Raw genomic sequence first — 23,807 nt, forward strand, 5'->3', positions numbered from 1 at the left:
AAATTTTTAACAGATAAATGTCAATTGAAATTGATAGTTGGGACAATACAATGACAACCATTGTCAAAACTAAAAAACCATAATAAATAATAAATAATAATAATAAATATTGGACAACATCACATACATTACTCTGATCCCAATGTAAGTAGCTAAAGCACTTGTGTTATGGAAATCAGAAGTAACGACGGTACCACAAACACCCAGACCCAAGGCAACATAGAAAACTATCACTACTGACCATACATCAGTATATTTACCTGTTATAAATATCTTATCTTATAAATATCTTATAATATTATATACGACCTATTAGTAATTGCACAAATAAAATTAGTACAAAAATAATATTTACATTAATTTCTAATTCTTTAAATTAACTTGTATAATTTACTTGTTAACCGTATGATTTTTTAAATTACTAAAATCACTAGGAAATAACAGAAAAAGTATGTATAGAATAATCATTAAGTAACTTAGTATCGATAAATGCGATTCACCGGTTAGCTCTAAATTAAATGTTTATTATATGTAATAATCAAGATTAAGTATACATAATACATAAAACCGGTTTATAGATTTATCGATAATCTATATAAAAAATATTCTATCTTAAATATCGATAAGTAGTCGATGACTAAAAATCCCATTTCCTAATTCGATATGTCAGTCCAACACTAATTTATAATATTTTTTGTTTTTGTCTATAATTTTTGAGGTTATGCTAATAACTTCTATCTGCTCACAAAATATTTAATATCTGATTTTTAAAAATATGCAGAAGAATTTTGTTTCATTTTTTTATAAAACAAAACACATTTTTCAGTTCAATCAATTTTCATCCAAAGTGCCTTCGATTCCTGTAAAAACATTAGTAAATAATAAAACAGAAATTACTAAAGTGGATGCGACCACAATATCTTTAATAGAACGACTTTCTTTGGTAAAATGTGATACAGATGAAGGTGTAAAAGTTCTAGAAGATTCTATTGCATTTGCTGATAAAATCCTACATATAAATACTGATAACATTGAACCTCTATACACTGTCTTAGAAAACCAGTAAGTTGATAACTCATATTTAAAAGTCATAAATAAAATAAAACTATCATAAATATTGGATTGTTACAAAACATACAACTCAGTTATTAAGTCCATAATATGAATTATAATTATCAAAAGTTAAGTTTCCTAATTGTGTCTGTGATTGGATGTAAATGTAAACTTAAGATATGAACTGTAATGAAACTAATTAGCCTTAATTGCCGTATAAAATATTTCAGAAACTTACATTTACGGGAGGATAAAATAACGCAGGGCAACTGTCAAGCAGATATATTAAAAAATGCGGTATTAAAAGAAGAAGAATATTTTGTTGCACCACCAGGCAACATACCATTACATGAATTACAAATAGAATCAAACACACAAATTAAGAATGAAAACTGAAATTCAGAAACTTCTAACGTTACAGAAGTTCTTTAAAAATGTACAAACTTGTAGAAATAGAATAATAGTAGATCTAGAAAAACCGAGTAAAATACTAGTCCAAAATATTCACCATAGTTGGCTGAGATCAATTAATGGGAAGACAACCCATCATTTTCCTGTATATTTAGATAAGACTATTGCTGACAAATATACTAAAACTTACTATGGTATTATTAATCAACACTCATGTGATGTAAACCAAATAGTTTATGAAGAAAAAGAGAATGAATATGACGTACTCAATAAAGTTCAACTTAAATTTGACCTCATGATCCCTCAATCTGATGTTATGCAATATTTCATACAGTGGCAAAGATATAGAAAATATTGGTGGAGTTCTGTAAGTATCAGATGGCTTAAATCTGACTAATATTGCAAGATTTCATGCTATACTCGATTTTGTATTTTATTTTTTGAAAGATACTTCTGCAAATGAGCACACTGTCATGTAATGCCTTTTAGTTTGGATGTCATGATTTTGACATTTATATATTTATAAACTTTTAAATTATCATAACTGTTTATTGTCATGCCTTTTAAGTTGTTGCACATACTGGTGAAGGCATGTAGAACACATGTAATCTGCTATATATTACTTTTAAAAGTATGTGCAATGGATGCCATTGTTGTAAACAATAGAAAAGATATCAAATAGAGATATTTCCTGTAACTTAAATAATAAAGAACAATATAGATGTTAATATTGTAATGTTTTATTGTCTAATGTGTATCAACAGATGTAGATTTCTAAATATACTTTAAGCTTAACAAAATCATCGCCATAGAGCAGGAAAAACTACTTTAGCACTGCTAAATTCACTCTATTTAATAGAAGAGTAGCTATACAAAATTATCCCCATGAATAATTTGCTGACATATGCTAAATTCCAGCTAGTCTAGTCTAGAAATTCACTTGACTTTTAGTTAAAACTTTAAACAGCAATTTTTTCCAGGTGACTACCACTCCCAGCCTGTTTTCCATAAATGACATGAAGCATGGTGTAGGAAGATCGGTAGTCAATATAATAGCTAACTTTAAATGGGGTCAACAGGTTGTAGAATCTATTAGTGTAAATTCTAATGGATCAGATGTATCACCAGAAAGTGTATGTTTTCCAATTTCATTTCACTGAAATATCCCTGTATGTTAAAAAGACTTGATTTACCAAAATGAGTAGTTATTAAAATCTCATCAACAGACAGAGTTTTTTTGCATTTATAATATTAGTATAGATGACGAAAATTCTTTTAACCTTTTAGTCATACTTACATGACTTTAGTAATTGGTTGTCATTTGTGTTTTTAGATGGTTAAAAATACTTCCTGTCTCACTTGTACGATGGGATTAGAAACAGCATTTGTAACTATCCTCTTGGATGGACTTTCAAACGCTACCAAGGAAGAATATCTTAGACTTCACAACAAAATGGCGCCTTATAAAATATCATTTGCATTAGATAGCCAAGGTATGCATAAAGGTATTGAAACATATGTATATTCTGAAGCTATATGTCATAAAAGTAGCTTCTGATTTTTTTTTCTATTTCAGAACCTAAAGTGTTAAATACACTTAAAGAGTTGGCTCAACTCCTCTTCCATAAACTAAAATCAAAGGAATTATCAGCTTGGCTGCCTAGTTTTACACTGCCAATACAAGCACAGGTAAATAAATTGATTTAAATTCGCAAATTAAACTAGCTACTGATTGGATAAAAAAAAAACATTTCATAGTGAGTGAGAGAGAGGTCTTCCTGGTTATAGCCAGTTGTTGTATGGGTTTCCAGGTTTGCCTCATTACCAGGGCCCTATTCACTTCATTCATTATTTTAGGCTTGTTGTTATTTTCAGTGGGTATGTATATATATATATCCAAACCTACCCTATTATTGTATATATAATAGTAAGGTCAGCCCAAAATATTTTGTGCTGGTTTTTAAGGATCAATAAAATTGCACAATTAATAAATCCAAATTATTTACAGGTAAAAGAAAATCTACATTTGGGCGTAACATATACAGCAATTTTGAATGAGAATACGCTATCAAATGGAATCTTTCACTTATTAAATAGCAGTACTATGCTAAAAGTAAGTTATTTGGTATATTATAGTGATGCATACTAAGTTATTACATAGTATAAAACAAAGTCTCTTACCACTGTATGTCTGTATGCTTAATCTTTAAAACTACAAAATGGGTTTTGATGCAGTTTTTTTTTTAAAGATAGAGTGATTCAGGAAGAAAGTTTATAAGTACAATACATGCATTAAAGTAAATAAACACTGGTAGTTTTAGAGATTTAGAATGTGATACCGTAAATAAACATATTTTTTGCGCTTACATTGCAAACACTGGCTGAACCTTACGAGATAGATCAAAATAATGTTCTACAATATTGAATACCTTAAAAAGGTCTTCAAAAAAGTTTGCGATGGTATATGTCTATCTCTGAGGGATATCCCACAATAACCATTTTTTATCCTTTACTTTTTACGAGAAATAATCGCTTATTATCGAAGCGATTTTAAGCAATGCAGCATTAATCCTTATACAATGAAGTACCTTTAATACATTGTAAAATTAATATAGATCAAAAAGGCCCTTCACAGCATGTAATATATTTTCGAAGATATTACAGATTTAAAACGCAGGGGAATAGCGGTTTGTCTTGTTTAATGACTGTTTGTGAACGTTGTAAGACGTTTGTTGGTTTTCAAAACCTCTCGTTTAATTATAATTAAAGCGTTAAAATTTAATTAGTGAAGGTTATAAATGTCATTCATATCGTTTCATTTACTATTAAAGAAAATTACGGTATTTTTAATAACGATTTAATTTTAATATTTTACCTATTTGCAAATTTATGCATTATTTTAATTGATTGTAAAATTTTATTTGATCAAAAAATTTACTAAAATTATTCGATGACAATTAATTAAAGTTTGTACATACATATTTGTTTTTTAATTGTCAAAATATACCAAATGAGCTGAAACTCTGGATAGGGGCGGAGGTTGTGATGTATTTTACTCGTAGCCATGATGAGTCCACTGCTTATTTCACAGTTCGTCGTCAGACAACAGATATATGTTATGGTACTAAATTATTGCATGTACAATCTACATGTAATAAAAAATATATTGAACGGTTCGACAGGTTAAAATAAATTATTTTTATCGATAATTTAACGATCCCTAGAGACTAGCTAAATAGGTCAGCTCCGGTTTTAGATATTGGCATCCAACGAGCGACATTCTTTATTCGATTATCAAGCGTTAGAACTTATCGCGAAACGGTTTAATAAATTATACATAAAAAACCATAGATAATCTGCCGTTTTTTTGTCTAGTAATGAATGTTTTGGAAAGCTGGGTATAACAATATACATACCTAACGCCCTCCCGTCCTCTTTCCGGTATGTCGGATTATCTTCCCAATAGCGATTGTGTTTGTGTATTTGTTTGATTAGATACATATCTGTTCACTATATCTATTACAAAGCAGTTGTTGTTGGATATTATTCGAAATAAATATTATATAAACATATAAAAAATATAAACCAAGATCTCGAAAATTTAAACGGCTAATTATCTAATTTAATTGGAATCAATTATATGTATACCAGTTGTCGCCCGTTGTTTCTGTCGTATTTTAGGGCTCGTCGTCAGGTGTTAAACATAAAAACTATTAAAGTTTAAGCTTGCTTCATACTCAAATTCATCAAATTAGGTTCAGTGGTTCAGCCGTGAAAGAGTAACTGACAGAGTTACTTTCGCATTTATAGTTTTAGTAAAAATTCACATTATTTCTTTGTTTCAGGAACAAGTACATGTGGCTGATTTCGATAGTTATGCAGCATTACTATGTAAAAAATAAAATATCAATTTTCATATAATTTGTATTAAGTAAATGTCCATTTTTATATAATTAAACATTTGACAGTCAAGATGAAAACAACCAATTAGTTCACTTTAAAATTTTAATTCTTATTGCAAGAAATTACATTAGAATCTTATAGGCTATATTTAAAGGAAATTAAATGTTTGATCTACATTACAATATTGCGTAATCAATTAAACCAAATGTAGAATAAAAAAAAAACCTCATAATTCATATGAAAAATCTACACATATTTATATTAATGGTTTAACCAGTTTGTAATAAATTATGCTAGTTATATTATGGTCTTTTATTCACTAAGAGATTTATTTAACAATTTTCTGAACTTCACTTACCAATTCTAGTTTTTATTTAATATTTGAGTTGAATTAAATTTTTCAGATTTATCAGATAGTTATATATTTGAGCTACCAACATATTAAACTGGTGGAAAAGAAATACTGACGACACAAAAAGATCCACTAATTTTTTTTATATGATTTAAATTGATTAATTCATGATTATTATGTATTTATTTAAAGCAATCTGCTTTTAATTTTTATCAATTTATTTTTAAGCATACCAATTAAGATAAAATTACACATATATTCATCCTCTGTAAGATTTTTACCAATCACTGAATACACTTATTTTCATGAAGGTTTAATGTGTAATAATTAATTTTACTTGGATACTAGTTTATTTATTAAACAGAATAGTGACTCATAATATTATTCTCATAGTTGAATTTCAATATGTTGAACACTGCCTTCATTATATCTAATAAACCACAATAATAGCAACTGTTATTAATGTTTAAATTATCTTTTATAAAAGTTGTGCAACATTTGCCTCTTAGTGTACAGTAATATTGTCATAAATATATCAAATTTTGTTTTAGTGTAAGGTAATATATTAATATATACTCTAACTTATTAAACCGTCACACTATTAACGCACAACAATGCCTGCAAGTTAAAATGGCACGTCCACAAAGTTTCGTGGCCATGCCAAATATAAACATCATTACGTAATACTAACTTGGTTATAGTACAAATTTTAATAAAACATGCACTGTATGAACTAAGTCATAATGAAAATAATAGCAGCACTTTTGATTTTAGGATAAATGTTTACTAAATTATGATTTTCATAATTTTATCTGATCAATTTTAATATAATGAAATGCCAATAAACAGATCGTATAATTAAAAAATATATATGTCAGTTAATTTAACATTGGAGTGTATACATGTCCTAAATAAAAAATGTTTTCACAGCTGTAAAACGTCACTTGTTAAACTAGATCTTAGGTAATATTATTGACTTATATAAAATAACTTGACAAACTTTTGTGTCACTTCATATTGCACCCAAACATATTGTGGCATTTAAGCTGGCAGCTGCAGTTTCTTTCCCTTAAGAACTGAAAAAAAGTATTATTTAGTAGATAGTCTATGAAACTATGGGAATTATAATATAAATTTTATTAAAACCTTTTGTTATCAAAATATTTGTCTTGAGGTGGATTTGACTTTAAAGACTTTTATACCAAACTCATCATATTACTTAGTATATTAAAGATTAAATTAGTTTTTTTAATATAAATAATTGATAAATAATTTGTTCCTAATATTTTAGATAATTTTTTTGTCTGCCTATTACTAAGTAGTAAGCTCAGTTCAGATGTTTTGTAAAACAATGAGTCTAAAATGTCAATGTTAGTATCTTTTAAATATACTACAATGGTTTGAATACTCTTCAAATTCCGAACATAACAATATCAAATATATCCACTATTGCAGTAGAGTAATTTATGGGTAAATAAGTTTATGAAATGAAGTAAAATTTACGCACCACTTTTAAGCGCTAAGTATAAATTATTGACTTTTTTACCTTTAGTAATGTAGAGATAGAAGAAATCACAATACAGTACAGTCTGAACTACACCGGCAACAATTGCTATGAGTTCATAATGGTCTTCAACAAAGTAGCGGTATATCTGTAATAATAATCAAGATATCACTTTATCAATTTACATATAGATTAAATACAATACAAAACAAGTTAAAGTAATTAATGGTATTGTTGATTTATATCTGCTTTTTTTTCTAATTCAACTCACCCAGTTCAAGAGATATAATCCTCTGTATGATCCCAACGCAAACAAGTAATGGGATGTAATGCTCTCCGCCTCTCCAGTCTTAGATACCAAAAATAGTTGTGGCAGGATTGCAACAGACTCCAAGTAAATTGAAAATGTCCATAATACCTGAAATTTTTAGTAAACATTCATGTAACAGAACTATTAGTTTACGTACATTATAAATTTGTTCGTAATTAAAAAAAAAATAGAAGAAAAAAAAACTTCTAAATAAAAACTATCTCATGCTTATAGATAAATTTTACGTATCAAATATAATCTGGAGCATTGAATGTTACTAACCTCCATTAAAGTGAATTCACGATTAATGAGCAGTGCAAGAATAAGAGAGGGAATAACTAGGAATTCAATCCTAAACGTGTCGTGGTTGTGGTCGTAGGTGGCTTTAAATTTGACATACATCAAATAAACCGTAGCATAGGATGCTGCGATGAACACTATTTTCATTATAGTGTTATATGGCGACACGAATGTTGTAATTAAGTCCAAATACCGCGTTGTGTATACTATTGAAAATAGTATTTGCGATTTTCCCGATATTCCTGGAAAGATAAGCAAAACGTTAAAACATTTACACTCTTTCAGTACTAGAAAATAAACGCAGCATGCCGGTCATTATAATTACCTGCACATGATCTAGTTTTCCAAATTTTTAGTAATAATATTATTATAGCTAGGAGATGGGACAAGTCCGCGAGTAAGCGAAATATATTCATGATTTATTATTTTACAATGAAGCCTAAATTAGACGCCGCGTAAACTAACTCAACAATCTTCTCATTCGTGCAAAAATGACGTGGCTAACTGACAAAGTATGAAGTGTTTACAGCTATAAAATAAAATTGTTACTCGGATAGTTGTACCGAAATACAACATTGAGCTTAATTTTTTGTAACATATATTCTCAGCTGATTTTGATAGGTCAGTCCGACAGACTAATTCTTACGAATTTAATTAAAAGAATGGATCTTTGAGTTTATTTATTTGAATATGATTACGGATTGTGAATAGAAAGAATAGATAAATATAATAATAATGGTTAGAATTATAAATAAAGTAGGTGCTTTAAATTCATTTGCATCAAGAATTAGAGTTTATGAAAGGTATTTTGAGTTATTAGGTTATCTGAGGTAAACAAATAAGAGCTTGTTTTTAAAAGATCAGTATGTTTTAACTTTTTGATATTTCAGTTTCATTAAAAGGTTGTATAGTTCAGAGGCTGATTCTAAAACGATTGATGTCGCTAAGATTAGAAATTTCAGTATTGTAGCACATGTTGATCATGGCAAAAGTACTTTAGCTGATCGTTTACTTGAAATAACTGGTGTTATTAAGCCGGGACAAGAAAATAGGCAAGTGTTGGATCAATTACAAGTAAGTTTTTATTACTACTGCAATGCAAAACAAATAAGGTGTAAACACCAAATCATGGGAGATATTTTATATTTTAAATGGGCTACTTGATGGTAAGTGCACACCACCTCTTTCTCCTGTCTTTGATCACATCTGGCTGTATTTTTAGTTTCAGGGTGGGGTAAGATGATTTTGAGATATAGCTTATTATTATATAATTATATAAATTATTATAAAAGATTATTACATAAATAAATAAAAAAAATATTTATATGATTATGTAAACAGGTTTCGGTATTCCAAGCAAACACTACTAATACTATAACATATATACAAAGTATGTATGTAATGCACACTTTGTATGAAAGATTTGTATTTAACATAACATTTCTCTTATATACTAGTCAACAACTTTAATTCAAATCATTATTCTCACAGAATAATCTAAATCAATTGCTTTAAATAATGTCTGCAAATTTATCTTTTCAATTAGGACAATTTGGCCTAGAAATTATGCGATATTTGTATAAATGTTTATACAAAAGATGTTAGGTATATGGAAAGATACATTAACATTGCTAGATCCTTTATACAGATTGTATTAAATTTTTATATCACTATTTAAGTATATATTTTAGAGTAAAATAATTTTAAACTTACAAATCAAAGTCGGGACCTGCATATACATAGTATATCGTAAAAATTAATTTAATATTTCGTTTTATAATTTTAGGTGGAGAGAGAAAGAGGCATTACAGTTAAAGCTGTAACGGCATCACTAAATTACACATTTAATAATGAACAATATCTATTAAATCTTATAGATACTCCAGGTCATGTTGACTTTTCCAATGAGGTATCTATTTTGGCCTATTATATAGAAATGCATTTGTACTACAATAATCCAAAAAAATATTACAAAATTACTTTTAAATCACCAATATGGCTCAATATTGCACCGAAATGTATAAGTATAAAATTACAACAAAATTACTGGTGCAGCAAAAGGCGTTAGACAAAAATAACGTACTATACGCAATAGTGTTCAAATAAGAATAATTGTTTTATTTCATTACTAACACTAGTCTGAAATAAACTTTTTCTTTTTCTAATACAGATTTTTCTACTCTCCATTTAACGACAACTCTATAACGTCCAAACACATGCAGTCCCTTGAGTGTCGTTATATAGAGTTTGCACTGTATATAAAAAAGAAAACCTAACCTAACTAAAATTGGAGCTTTTTTTGGTGCAGTGGCATTTGTGTCTATGAACCAATTAATGTTAATTTCTATATGTTTACTTAGGTAGTCCGCAGTGTCAAAGCTTGTCAAGGAGTTATACTATTAGTTGATGCTAATGAAGGAGTACAAGCTCAAACAGTTGCAGTCCACTCACTAGCCAAAAGAAACAACTTAATCATTATACCTACTCTCAATAAAGTTGATTTGCCCCGTGCAGACCCAGAAAATGTTAAAGCTCAGCTAAAATCCCTCTTTAATATAAATCCTGATGATGTTATGAGTATATCTGCAAAAAAAGGTTGGGGAGTCCAAGAATTATTACAAGCTGTTATAACCAAAATACCTCCACCCCCTGCAGATTTTAAAAAGCACTTCAAAGCCAATATTATTGACACATGGCATGACAAATATAGAGGTATAATGTGCTTAGCATATATTGAATCGGGGACCATACAAGTTGGTCAAACAGTAAAGTGGAGATCTGATTTGAAGCAACACACACTTAAATATTTGGCACTTTTACGACCAGGCGAAGAACCTATTGATAAGGCAGTTGCAGGACAAGTAGTAATGGTGGGTAAGTAAAGTAAAGTTAAAAGAAACTCAAGTTCTGTAAGATATTGCAAATTTTATAATTATGGCATATTTAAATACGTCAAAAATTTCCTTATTTTAGGCTGTGGTCCGAAAGGGGGCGGATGTGTGGGAGACCAGCTGCTGTCATTAGAATCAGCAGAAAATATAAAAGTAGCAACAGCACCAACTGTAAAACATATGGTTTATGCTGGGATATATCCTGCAGATCAGTCTCAACATACACAGCTTAGTGATGCTATAAAAAAACTTGCTTTAAATGATTCAGCTGTTAGTGTGAATATAGATTCTAGGTAAGTTTTTCAAAATATTGTAAGGTTTCTAGAATACTTTTTTAAAATTTTGATTTTAGTGATTTAAATAAAGTAATTTTAAATCTTTATTGGTACTGATTTTGTTGTATACAATGAATACATTATAATGGCAAGACATTTGAACTAAAATGTATTCTGATTAAAACCGTTTAGTTGCTCTAACAGGCCACAGATTATTTTGACATTTATTAATTTCTGTTTTAAAAGTTACTGATTCATAAAGATAAAAGGTCACGTCATGTGAAAAGATATTCAATCTGACTGACAGAAATGAAATTGTTCAAATTGTTTTTAAAAATAATAATCAGGGTCTTCCACTTTTGTGGCCCTGCTTGAAAAATCAATAGACCATTAATTAATGGCTTCTATTATGCAAATCTTATTGCAAAAGAGCGTAAATCGATTATTATTTTTTACGTCTCGGAAAACTGTCATTGGACATCTTATTTCGTTACGATGAATGTTCATCAATCGGAAGTTAGTATATCATGTTAAATTTTAATAAGATATTCAAGTATTAAAATTTAAGAAGCATATTTTTGGAAATAAATTTCACAATGATATCTCGATTATTGTACATGAGTAATTGAGATTCATAAGATTTTTCGGCGATAGGCATAGAAAGTTAGATACGACTTTCTCAAAATGTATTGAATTAGAAGGAAAGCATGCAGAAAAGTAAAATATTTTTCCTTATATATTTATTCCTTATATATATATATATATCTTAATTTATAATACAACACTATTGCACTTGACCACTTATTTTCACTTTAATTTAACTTCCTAAATTCCGATAACAGTTTCGTCGACGTTCAAACCGCCATTTTTTCGAAAATTCATAGTGAATATCATGACTAATCAAGCTCTCGACCAATGATATCGCGTCAATTTGCTGTCAAATGTTTTTTATTTGGTTCTTTTCCTGTTCTGATTGGAATAGAGTTTACATTTAATATTTTGTAATTGTTGTCTCTTTCTTTATGCGATTTAAAAGGGTAGCAAGTCATGTAAATAAAAACTAAATAAAATAATATTTGTGTTCAATTTCAGTCCGGCTTTAGGTCAAGGATGGAGAATAGGCTTTTTGGGTCTTTTACATTTGGATGTTTTTACACAACGACTTTTACAAGAACACAAAGCTGAAGCCATATTAACAGCGCCATCTGTACCGTATAAAATCAAGTAAGTGTGTGTAAACTGTAAAATGAAAAGTAAAGTATGTTAACCATAACCAATATAGACACAGATTGTATTGAATGAAAAGAAATATCCTGTCTTCCACTTTTGAATTTATTTTGCTGAGCTGTTTAACTTCTGGTTGACTACTAATATAGAATTAAATCCGACAAATGCCATTTTATTAACAATCGGATTTTTTTATTTCAATGTTTTGAGGAATAGAAGTTTTATTGAACTCGTTCACTTTCGGATGAGTTTCTCGTCTATATAGTCGTAAGGGTAAAAATTTAATTACAATTTAAATATCTTAAATGTGAAATCTCATCTACATTAGTTTGAGAAAGAATAGTGTTAAATAATTACAATAAGTTAAAGACAAATGCAGAGCCGTATCAAGCTATGCTGGGGCCCTTGGGCACCCATTAATTTGGGGCCCTTTTGGTAGATATTTACTACCGTGTATAAATAATTTAAACGGTGCGGTAATTTTCGTAAATTCGTAGGAATATAATTGGTTGTACAATCTTATGGCTATAGTATACATATTTCTATCATGTTGGGCACGTCTATAGCTTTTTACTTTTAATATCAACTATCTTCACTAGCTTTTTGATAAACATGTCAGTTATTTCTTACAAATATGAAAATTTCGAAAATATAATGTATAGCATAAACGTGTGAAACAAATTGTTGGTTCTTCGGGGCCCTTCCAGGAAGGAGGCCCTGGACACGTGCCCCGTGGCCTATGGTAAAGACGGAAATGGACTGATGTAGTTTTATTTGCTTCCAGAGTTAAAGGTTCAAAGCTTATCAAACAATACAAGGGAGATGAAGTGTTGATCACGAATCCTTTACAACTACCGGAAGCAAGCAATATATTGGAGTATTATGAACCATTAGTGATAGGTATGTTAGTAAGAATTAAATTGATTTAGATTTTTGCCAAGATCTATGTATTAACCCAAGGCACATCACTATATAGTATAAAAAAAGTTGCTTCCCACTGTCTTCTGCTTAGATCTTTAAAACTACGAAACGGGTTTTGATGCAGTTTTTTTTTAAGATAGAGTGATTCAATAGGAAGTTTTATGTATACATGCTTAATATAGTAGAGAAACACTGATAGTATTAGATGTTTTCTAATATGATGTCGTAAATAAACTCATTTTTTGCGCTTACATTGCAAACGCTGGCTGAACCCTACGAGATAGATCAAAATCATGTTCTTAAACGTGTCAAGTATTGTACACCTTAAATAGTATATGCCTATCTCTTAAGGATAACACAATAACAATTTTGTATCCATATTATAAAATAATTACTTATGTACGGAGCGATTTTAAGAAATACAAAATTAATCCTTATCCAATTAAGTACCTTAAATACATTTTGTATTAAATATAAAAATAATAAGGCCCTTTAAAGCATGTAATTCAAATGAATATTTAAAATGCAGGGACATAGCGTCTTACGGGTCTTTAAAGCGAAAGTTTATATTAATATAATGCGGTTTACCTCCCATTGTTGATTGAATATTATATGATTTTCAAGTGTCTTGTTTTTTATTCTAAGGAACAATAATAACACCGGTAGAATACATTGGAGCAGTGACAACCCTATGTGTCGATCGGCGAGGCACACCCCTGCCATCCAGTGCGGTCGATGACAAAATGACAATGATGCAATTCATCCTGCCATTATCAGAAGTTGTCATTGATTTTCATGATACTTTGAAAAGTTTAACGTCTGGGTTCGCGAGTTTTGACTACCAGGATCATGGATTCCACCCAAGTGCATTAGTCAGAGTTAGTATGACCTATGGTGTAATGTTTTGTCACGCTCTACACAATCTGTCTCGTGTGTTCAAAGTAAATGACCGAAATACTGGGCGAACATAATTGGAACTTATTTCATATATGTTTGCTGCTGTGGTTTGGTTCACCTGACATATGTAGGTTGAATATATGGGATACCTATATCCGCCTGATGTTTTCAATCGGACATGAGATTAATTACAAACACTATTAAACCACATCACAGTTGAACCAGCTATTTTCGGTAAAGATCTATGTGATCTGTTCACTCAGTCACCTTGGCTTATTTTAAATATCTTATTAACTGATGTTGTCTTAGATTTTCGCGATTATTACACATTGAAATAAAACTCTGCCCGTAAGTATAAGTAAGTATAAGTCTGGCCGTGACCACGAACACTGCAAAGTGCTCGAAACGTCGGGATGTTAAAATAATTAATATACGCGATTAAATCCGTTAAAAACTAGTTTTATTTCAATCTTATTAACTTTTGCCAGTGTCCAGATAAAAAGATCTCGAAAGTATAACTTTTTTTGTGTAAAAAGATATATTTCATCAAATTTAAACTCGATAAGAGTTTTAAAACTATTAGCAATCGAAGAGACAAAAACGAAAAATATCTCTTGATTATGATTAATTGTATGATTTATTTTCAGATGGACATTGTTCTAAATGGAGTTTTAGTAGACGAGTTGTGTACAATAGTGCACACAAGTCGCTTGGAGTATACTGCCAAAAAGTTAACTGCTAAATTAAAGGAAATGATACCACGTCAAATGGTGCAGGTAAATAATGATATTTTGTTTTAAGATACATTAAAGTACTGTCGGAACGAATTTTCTACCTTCGATGCCACAATGACGATCTCAGTACAGTGAGGAAGACAAAGGTTATCCATAATCATAATATAAAATATGTGTTAGAGACTAGCCCTAGCCTCCAATACGGTGCTACGCCATAGGATATCATAATTAATTATATCATTAATAATATCACATTATTATTATTACATATTATAAAACTATAGTTAATATTATTTTACATGGAATAACATTTAATACTGGCATGTAACACTATTTCTTATTTTAAAAATGATTGAGCTGTCATAGGGAAAACAATTGGATGTTTGTGAGGCAATGTAAAAAATATAGAGATTGAAACATCATTGTACAAAATAATTTTATTTTGCCATCCCGAACTACTGAAATTACATATGTCTTAGTTTGTTTATTTAGTTTTATAGTTTTGCAGGTTTAAGGAAATCTTACTAAAACCCATTTACTGTGATTATAATATCTATTAAATAACATTTGAATGTTTATTTTATTCAGATCGCGATACAAGCTGTTGTATCAGGGAAAGTGTACTCTCGTGAAACAATCAAGGCGTATAGGAAAGACGTGACTGCTAAATTGGTACGTTATTATTTACACTATAGTGTTATTAATCTACGCTTAAATTAACTATTCGTTGATTACAGCAATATTCTTTATTTGAATTTGAATTTTATATTATGTGTTATCTTTACTAATGTTATAAATGCGAAAGTAACAATCAATCGGTAAAGCAGATTATCGCTCATACCGAGCACACGAAAATAGATCTTAAGGTGACGAACCTTTTCTTACCCCGACTATACAATGCGTTTCTATGAGTCTTGATGTCTAAAATCTTAACCTTTAACCGTTAACGTGTAATTATACTCACTTATCTTTCAAAAGGGTATACAGAATTACAAATGTTTTCTTTACTCTCAGAATTAGTCAGCGGTTCCCATCACTTTTGTTTTATTTCAAAAATTCCAATAACAGTTTCGTCGACGTTCAAAACGCCATTTTTTCGCAAGTCCATAGTGAATATCATAGATTAATCAAGCTCTCGACCAATGGATATCGTGTCTATATTGTTTATTGAACTTTTTTCCTGTTATGGCTAACCAATAGAGATTATAAGTTCAGTAAATATTTCATATACAAATAATTGGCAATATTTGATACGTATGTCTGAGACTAGAATATAAAAAGTAAATTCACTCGAAGTTGAAAAATATAAATAAATAAATTTTACTATTTCAGTATGGAGGTGATATTACACGCAGGAAAAAGTTGTTGAAACAGCAATCTGAAGGGAAGAAGAAAATGCGAAGTGTTGCCAACATTAAAATACCAAGAAATACCTTCATAGATGTGTTAAAACGATAATAGTTTGTAGAGATTAATAAAATTTACTAAATTTTATATTATTTTATTTATTAATGATTTTCATACAGTGAACAATGCGTTGATAGTCAGATATATTTATTGAGTGATTATAAATACTTAGTAAAAGTACTTATAAATTATATTAAAATAAATTCTCATATTTTTAAATATGGTGCATTTATTGTATTCATATTAACATTCGTTTGATAGAGGGACATATTTTTGTAATTTAATAGAGTACTAGCTATTATCCGCGGCTTCGCACGCGTAGAATATGAATATATTTACAAATTAACTTAAAATATTACGTAAATTTAAAACCTCTTTGTATATCACATTGGTGTGTATTTCAGCCCTTATATATATATATAGAATATCTAGAAACGCTTAAATGCGAATCAACTCATTTTTAATCGGTAGCCCAAAAATAAAGATTCCTTCTTCTAACTTCAAAAATTACGGACTTCCAGACTAAGCTATATAAGAAATGTCAACCCCTATTAAACCCGTTGGAGGGAGAATATCTAGAAAGACTTAAATACGTATTTAATCATTTTTAATCAGTATCTCAAAAATAAAGTCTCATATTTTTTACTTAAAAAAAATGACGGACTTACTTAAAAATTTTCATCCTCTATTTCACCCTCTTAGAGGTAGCATATCGAAAAACGCTTAACTACGTAATTACTCATTTTTAATCAGTGTCACAAAAATAAAGTTTCATTGTTTTAACTTAAAAAATGATTAACTCTCATAAAAAACTTTCAATCCTTATTTCAACCCCTCAGAGATAGAATATCAAGAAACGCTTAAATACGTATGTATACATTTTTAATATGTAACACAAAAATAAAATTTCATACTTTCAACTTAAAAATTGACGGACTTCGAGACTAATCTATATAAGAAATGTCAACCCCTTGGAGGTAGAATATCTAGAAACACTTAATTACGTATTTAATCATTTTTAATCAGTATCTTAAAAATAAAGTTTCATGTTTTTAACTTAAAAAATGACTGACTCCCATAAAAACTTTCAACCCTTATTTTACCCCCTTAGTGGTAGATTATCTAGAAACTATTAAATATGAATCTACTTACTTATTTTTGATCAGTATCCCAAAAATAAAGTTTCATGTTTCTATCTTAAAAAGACCGATGTCAATACAAACGTTCAACCCTTATTTCACCCCCGTAGGGGTAAAATATGCAGAAACATTTAAATAAGTAGTATCTACTCCTTTTTAATCAGTATCCAAAAAGAAAGTTTCATGTTTCTATTTTAAAAAATTACGGACTACTATACAAATTTTTACCCTTATCTCACCCCCGTCGGGGTAGAAAAAGCAGAAACACTTAAATAAGTATCTACTCCTTTTTAATCAGTACCCCAAAAATAAAGTTTCATGTTTCTAACTTAAAAAATTCAACCCCTTTAGGGGTAGAATTTCCAAAATTCGTGTGCCATGATATGTTAGTTTATAAGTATACAGACTAAAATATAAGTTTTATGCTTCTTGTCCTAAAAATTACAATAATACAACTTAAAACCTTTCATCCCCCTTTTCAACCCATTACAGCACTTTTTCCAAATAAAAAGTAGCCTATGTCCTTTCTCAGGCTCTAGACTATTTGTGTAAGTAATAAGTGATTTAAAATTGAGAAAAAGTTTTAACAGAAGCGTTTCCCGAGCCTTTTGTGTATATTATTTCGATTGAGTTTAGGTGTTTCCTACCTGCGTGTGATAAATGCATCTGCCATTACAATACATCACCAAATTACTTTCTCATTAGGTCAGCGGATATATTGCCACGGTATGAATATTAATAAAAAAAAAACTTTACATATATATGTACCCCACAGGTGTTTCGTTTTTGTGTCGGTAAGAGGTCACCAATGGAATTTTAATATTTTCTTTTACATAAGCAATGCGCCACCAACCTTGGGATCTGAGAATTTTGGTGCTGCGTGCTTACTCAGAATTATTACATAATTAACTGAGATCAAATCAAATGTCAAACAAGTCGAATATGTCAAAAGTGGGTGTCTAGCTTGGACTAACATTCATAATTATAAATAAAGTATATTTGAATCTCAGGATTTTTAAAGGTGACAGATTATATTATAACGTCACATTTTGGCCAGACTGATGAATGCAAGGAAAAATTGAAAGCACGATACAGCCAGTAACTAAAATATAATAAGTATAAATTTATAAGATTTTAAATTAACATGGTTATTTTTATTACTAACAGTATTTAAAACGGGATATTTACCAATACCAATACCAATGTCTTGTTCACGAGAACAAATGTCTACAAATCTACAAATGTCTTGTCGTGAACAAGACATTCGTAGATAATTTCGAAATATCGAGCTTCAACAGATGAAAATAAAAAACATGGTAAATATCCCATTTTAAATACAGTAAGTACAAATTTATAACGAAATATGTATTTCGTTATCACAGTTAATTGTGGCAATGAAACCTATTTGAACGTAACGGTATTTTAATGGTCGAAATAATCTGTTCCACAGATAATAAAACACAGTTGTCTAATATAAAATGCTTACCGCTATTTATTACAAGTTCTCGATTACAACAAGGTCATTGCATAATGAAAAAAATATAACAATAATTTGTAAAATATCAATTAATTGTATGCTTGTCTGAAAATAAAATGAAATAATATATTAAATAATTAAAATTAAACTACAATTAAATATAAAGTGACAAAGAAAATTTGGTACAAACATGTATTTTGTGATCGCATTACTAAATTGTTTCAAAATTGTGTATCCTAATTATAAAAATAATAATAATAATAATCCAGCCAGTTAGCTTTAGAGTAATGTAAATAATTCGCACGTAAAGCAATGTCTCGGTAGCCCTCAGAGGCAAATCTAAGGCACTAAATTATAATAACTCGAGCATTAAGCTTTTAGTTTACAAATAACCGATAATACATAATTTTGTAATACTCTAACTAATCTACAACAAGTTAAATCTCTAAAATTTTCCAATTTAATTTTAACGAAATATATTTTTTAGATCCTTAAAGATTTAAAAAATGATATAAAATGGTAGGAATTTGATACGAAATGATATTTGATAGTGATATTTTTTTTTTCTAATTCTTATAAAATTTCCTTAGTTAAATACATTAATAACAATTTATAAATATACAAATGTGTATCAAAATCAAGCATGAGCGTGGCGTTAAGCATTTTGTCTTTTCTTAGCGGTAACAAACATACTTCAGTACTTATTTGCACGCACATCCTTGATTCCTATGGTACTGTGTTAAGAAAACAATAAGACTATTTATATCAACTATCAGCCTCTAAGAAATATTTACATATAAGAAATGTTTGAATTTTTTATTGGACACATTTTAAAATTTAGAATTTACATCACAAAAGTTTTTAATGCATGCTATGATACGTTTGACAATGTATACATTATCGTTTGTTAAAAAAAAATATAGATATGTATTTAATTAGAACTACACAATTTAATGTATTTTTTTTTTTTAAATATATTTAATTTTTCTAATAATAATTTAATGATGTTGCTACTCATGTTTTTTTATGTAAAGTATTATGCAGTTCTAATTACAGTACAGATGGAAAAATAAAAAGTGCACTAGTCTTATCACTTAAAATCACCGAATTGTTCGATGATCTTTAAGGGCATATCACATTTAAAGAGACAAGCGCATTTGATAATTGAAAAAAAAAAAATAGTTATCTAACACAGTACCAATATAAGCATTGAAAAGATATTAGGTTAAACCTAACTTGATGCTAATTTCATTAATCACATTCCAAAATTATTATGTAGCGTATCACATTTATCTGTCTTCCGATGTCTCCAAGAATTGAGCATATACATCTCTGGTACATTCACCTTTCTCATTAAACTTATATTTGTAGTATGAACCATCTGCACATATCACTGCAACGGGAAGAAAGTTCAGTGTCATTTCTTGAGATTCTATTTAAAATAATTAAGTAAGTAAATTGTGTATTAATAGTCAGCAGAACAATTACAAAGTGTTTGAAATGTAAATTTCTGACTGATACTGACAGACTGACTCTTTATGTCATAGATTAATCAAATATAATTTTGTTAAATTTTAAATGTAACCATATAACAGCATGATGAAATAAGCCTAAAACCTTCTCTTTAAGAAGAAAGGAGGCTTTTGCCTCAGAATTGTGAGAAGTTATAAGCTGTTACTTCATTATGTATATGTAATTGTTTTGTCTATACTCCAAGTATATTTCCTTTTTTTTCAATTAACATAAAATTGTTTTCCATAAAGAAGAAGTCTTTGCTTTGATATTATAAGGATATAGTAATAATCCTCAAATATTAGTTTTATTAAGCAAAATACCTTGAGCAATTGTTTTAAACAAAATCAATTAAATTTTGTAAAAATAGAACAACTTACCAATAATAGAACTCTTATCCACACCAAATGCACAAATACATGGTGGACCATTAGGTATGGTGAATTTACAGAAGCTCCAATTACTTGAAAAATATTTTGGTAAGAAATTAACTGTCGCCAAACTTGATTGTTTATTTAATTTTTCATCCTCTAGACTGAAGATATGTACCGTGCCATGGTCTGACGTTACACAGAGGTTAGTGCTTGTGTGGTTGAAGTTTATACAATATATTGTTGCCTGGGGAAAAAAGTTATTGATATTTTTTTTCATTGAACAACTCCAACATTTTTATTGAACATAGAAGCATGATGAAGTTTATAACTTCATCAATCATGCAAAAGCTGGCAAAATCTAGAATAAATAGAATACCTAATTCCTGTTAGGTAGAGTATTCCCCTCCTTTTAGAGGAGTTAAATGTCAATAATAATCTAGTCTGTTTGAAAGCAATTGACCTCAGCAGAATGTTTAGAACAGCAATGTTTATTAAAAAAAGCATGAGGGAAATTGTTTCATTCCCAATATAAGCTTGCATATGGCAATAAGTATAATTACATATTTTTATATTATCTATACCTGATGCGCTCCTCTTCTTAATTCTGCTAGCTTTTGCCCAGTACTAGTATCAAAGACCCTGATTAGTGTGCCTTTTGTAGATGCTGTGGCCAACCTAGTACCCCCTACATTAAGGGCTAAGCAACTGAGGGGAGCTTCGTGTGCAGCAATAAGATGACCTTCTGGTGCAGTACTGGTTCCTGCGTGACTACTTAATTCCACCAACTGTAATATTACAGTGAAAAAATAATTAAATAAAATATCAGCCATTCCATAATAAGAAATTGAAAATACTCCTCAAATTAAATAAGTTACTTCATTCATGTAATTGGCTAATAAATGAAACAAAATTTATTTCTTTATAAAAATGTCTCTTGCAATTGAAATTACCAAAGAATTAGCTCATTAAGATAAACAGAAACAGAGATTGTTATAGTGGTTGTTATTTAAAGACGGCAATATCATATTTCCTGAAGAATATTCAAAATATTTGTTAAGATTAATTTTAAACATCACATCTGAAATTCAAAAAACTACCAGTTTTGTTTATGGATCTACCATCCATAAACAAAACTGGTTAATATCAGTGGTTATTTTCAACAAAGTATATCAGGACAGGCTAGCAAGACTATCTTTTTTTTTTAATATGGCAACTCAATATTTATTTATTTACTAATACATAATTAGAGTGTATTGTTACTAAGTTATTTTATTGATTATATAAACACATCAGTATTTGTTTTCCTCTGACCAAACATTACACAATAACAAACAATTATCTGATAATGATTATTTATTTTATCATTTGATTGGTTTCGTCTACCATATTACTAAATAAGTTAAATTTGATAATTTCTTAAAAATGCAAGCTTCTTCTTTTTTTTAATTGATGTTTTATTAAAAATTACATATTTTAAAAAATTTTGGAACTCTTGATCAATAGCAGACTAAGGAGTGGCCCTCCATATGCCTATGGCCTTTGGGGACCTCTAAATGCTTCTATGTTTCCAAGATTGAGTCCTAAACAAGGCTTTTAAAAATGTGCTTGTTACCTATCTCAGATATGGTTTAGAGTTGGAAGGTCCCATACAGATAAAATACAAATATATATATACAGGTTGAAGCAGTAATGTAAAATTAAAGAAGCATGTATTAACCTTTTTAAAAAAAAGTGATTACTACAGGTAATCTTTCTATTTTTGATACAGTTTATGTTTTACTTTTGTATTGAATTTATTTATGTACACACTTATTACGGATTTTATTTTCCTCATCCATACTATATTTAACGTATACTTATAATATAAACTATTTTATATACAAACAAGAACTGAATTAAAAATCTCAGTCTCACTCTGCTTTGTTACCTGGCCTCCTAACAAGACTTGTCTGCCATTATTATTGTTTTAAAGTGTGTTAATTAAAATGTATTAATAAAAAATCTAGAATAACTGTTTTCTTACCTGAACATGTCCAGTTTTACGACTAGGATATGCTACAAGGGCATTGTTACTGTTTGGACATACAACACAAAGCCCTCGAGTGTTTTGGCATGTCTCAAACACATGCAGTAATTGGGGTTGTGCAGTAAATGTATAAACTTTAATCAAATTTTCTGCAAAATAAATGAATTATAATTATTCTTTGTCCGTCATTACGAAAGATAGACCTTTAACTAAACAGTATTTACCCAAAACAACGACGATTCTATCTCTTCTTAATTTCACAGCTTTAACAGGGCTATTGAAATCTAAGGATATTGCAGAATCTTTTTTTAAATCGTCCCATATGATTACTCTGTTCGGAGGATACACGGGAGTCTTGCCTCCACCGACTAACGCCATATAATTACACCTAAACAACATTTCGACGTATGATAGTCCTCCTTCTGCGAAATTTTGACGTTCCTTTTCTTTAAGTGGATCGCTATTAAACACTCTAAAGCCATTTTCCGTTCCACAAGCGAAGCAGCCTGTAACAATTTCGAAACAAAAAATTTACGAAATAACTGTAAAGAATATCATCACCAGACAATAAAAAGTAGGTATGCAATTACTTTCGACGTCTCACAATTTAATCAGATATTACCTTGGTCCTGATTAAAGCCCACATATAAAAGGCCATTTGAAAAATTATTTTCCTCTGACAAATTCATGGTCAAATTGTAAAATCTTAAATTACACTTTTAAAAACAAGTAAAATCTTAAATAATCATAGTTCGACTTTGCGGCAATTTGACAGGATGGATAATAGACAAACATGTTGACGTTTAGTTAATAATAAACAAATCTTTTTCTAGAACAGATTATACCTTATATAAATGGCTTAAGAACAAGATACAGAATAAAAATGTATGAAGTACTAACATTAATTAATTTAATATCTAACAGATTATTTATTTTATTCAAATATTAATTTACTAACACGTCTACTGCTTTTATCTTTAAAAAAACAAGTCAACAACCACTCCTTTTATCATAATGAGTAATAGTCTATTAAAAAAGTTACTTATGTTTCACAAATAATTTATAATCTAAAAGATTATTTTTAAATTTTAATA

At 29.2% G+C, this 23,807-nt stretch overlaps 5 protein-coding genes across 5 annotated transcripts; 3 read left to right on the top strand and 2 right to left on the bottom strand.

Annotated features, from left to right (window-relative positions):
* Window positions 1-689: 689 nt before the first annotated feature.
* Window positions 690-1,449, top strand: LOC125065773 (glutamyl-tRNA(Gln) amidotransferase subunit C, mitochondrial). Its single transcript, XM_047673588.1, has 2 exons — window positions 690-1,062; window positions 1,284-1,449. The coding sequence occupies exons 1-2, from the start codon at window positions 776-778 to the stop codon at window positions 1,447-1,449; spliced, it is 453 nt and encodes a 150-aa protein (XP_047529544.1). The 5' UTR covers window positions 690-775.
* On the top strand, window positions 1,439-5,605 carry LOC125065770 (DNA polymerase subunit gamma-2, mitochondrial). The gene is made up of 6 exons (XM_047673586.1): window positions 1,439-1,831; window positions 2,445-2,597; window positions 2,798-2,957; window positions 3,041-3,153; window positions 3,473-3,577; window positions 5,310-5,605. Exons 1-6 carry the CDS (start codon window positions 1,439-1,441, stop codon window positions 5,364-5,366), a joined length of 981 nt encoding a protein of 326 aa, XP_047529542.1. The 3' UTR covers window positions 5,367-5,605.
* Window positions 5,606-5,814: 209 nt separating this feature from the next.
* LOC125065771 (ER lumen protein-retaining receptor) lies at window positions 5,815-8,332 on the bottom strand. The gene is made up of 5 exons (XM_047673587.1): window positions 8,159-8,332; window positions 7,816-8,075; window positions 7,495-7,641; window positions 7,266-7,371; window positions 5,815-6,795 (listed from the first exon to the last, which is right to left on the bottom strand). Exons 1-5 carry the CDS (start codon window positions 8,247-8,249, stop codon window positions 6,761-6,763), a joined length of 639 nt encoding a protein of 212 aa, XP_047529543.1. The 5' UTR covers window positions 8,250-8,332; the 3' UTR covers window positions 5,815-6,760.
* Window positions 8,333-8,470: 138 nt separating this feature from the next.
* On the top strand, window positions 8,471-16,272 carry LOC125065633 (translation factor GUF1 homolog, mitochondrial). Its single transcript, XM_047673366.1, has 11 exons — window positions 8,471-8,636; window positions 8,724-8,907; window positions 9,620-9,742; window positions 10,194-10,707; window positions 10,807-11,017; window positions 12,092-12,223; window positions 13,011-13,126; window positions 13,793-14,025; window positions 14,692-14,820; window positions 15,367-15,450; window positions 16,111-16,272. The coding sequence occupies exons 1-11, from the start codon at window positions 8,569-8,571 to the stop codon at window positions 16,234-16,236; spliced, it is 1,920 nt and encodes a 639-aa protein (XP_047529322.1). The 5' UTR covers window positions 8,471-8,568; the 3' UTR covers window positions 16,237-16,272.
* A 2,539-nt stretch (window positions 16,273-18,811) lies between these two features.
* LOC125065647 (WD repeat domain phosphoinositide-interacting protein 3-like) lies at window positions 18,812-23,487 on the bottom strand. The gene is made up of 6 exons (XM_047673385.1): window positions 23,336-23,487; window positions 22,938-23,219; window positions 22,711-22,862; window positions 21,269-21,472; window positions 20,694-20,931; window positions 18,812-20,194 (listed from the first exon to the last, which is right to left on the bottom strand). Exons 1-6 carry the CDS (start codon window positions 23,400-23,402, stop codon window positions 20,091-20,093), a joined length of 1,047 nt encoding a protein of 348 aa, XP_047529341.1. The 5' UTR covers window positions 23,403-23,487; the 3' UTR covers window positions 18,812-20,090.
* Between the last annotated feature and the right edge of the window lie 320 nt (window positions 23,488-23,807).

This window comes from Vanessa atalanta, chromosome 8 (assembly GCF_905147765.1).
Source record: "Vanessa atalanta chromosome 8, ilVanAtal1.2, whole genome shotgun sequence".
In the NCBI taxonomy this organism is placed as follows: domain Eukaryota; kingdom Metazoa; phylum Arthropoda; class Insecta; order Lepidoptera; family Nymphalidae; genus Vanessa; species Vanessa atalanta.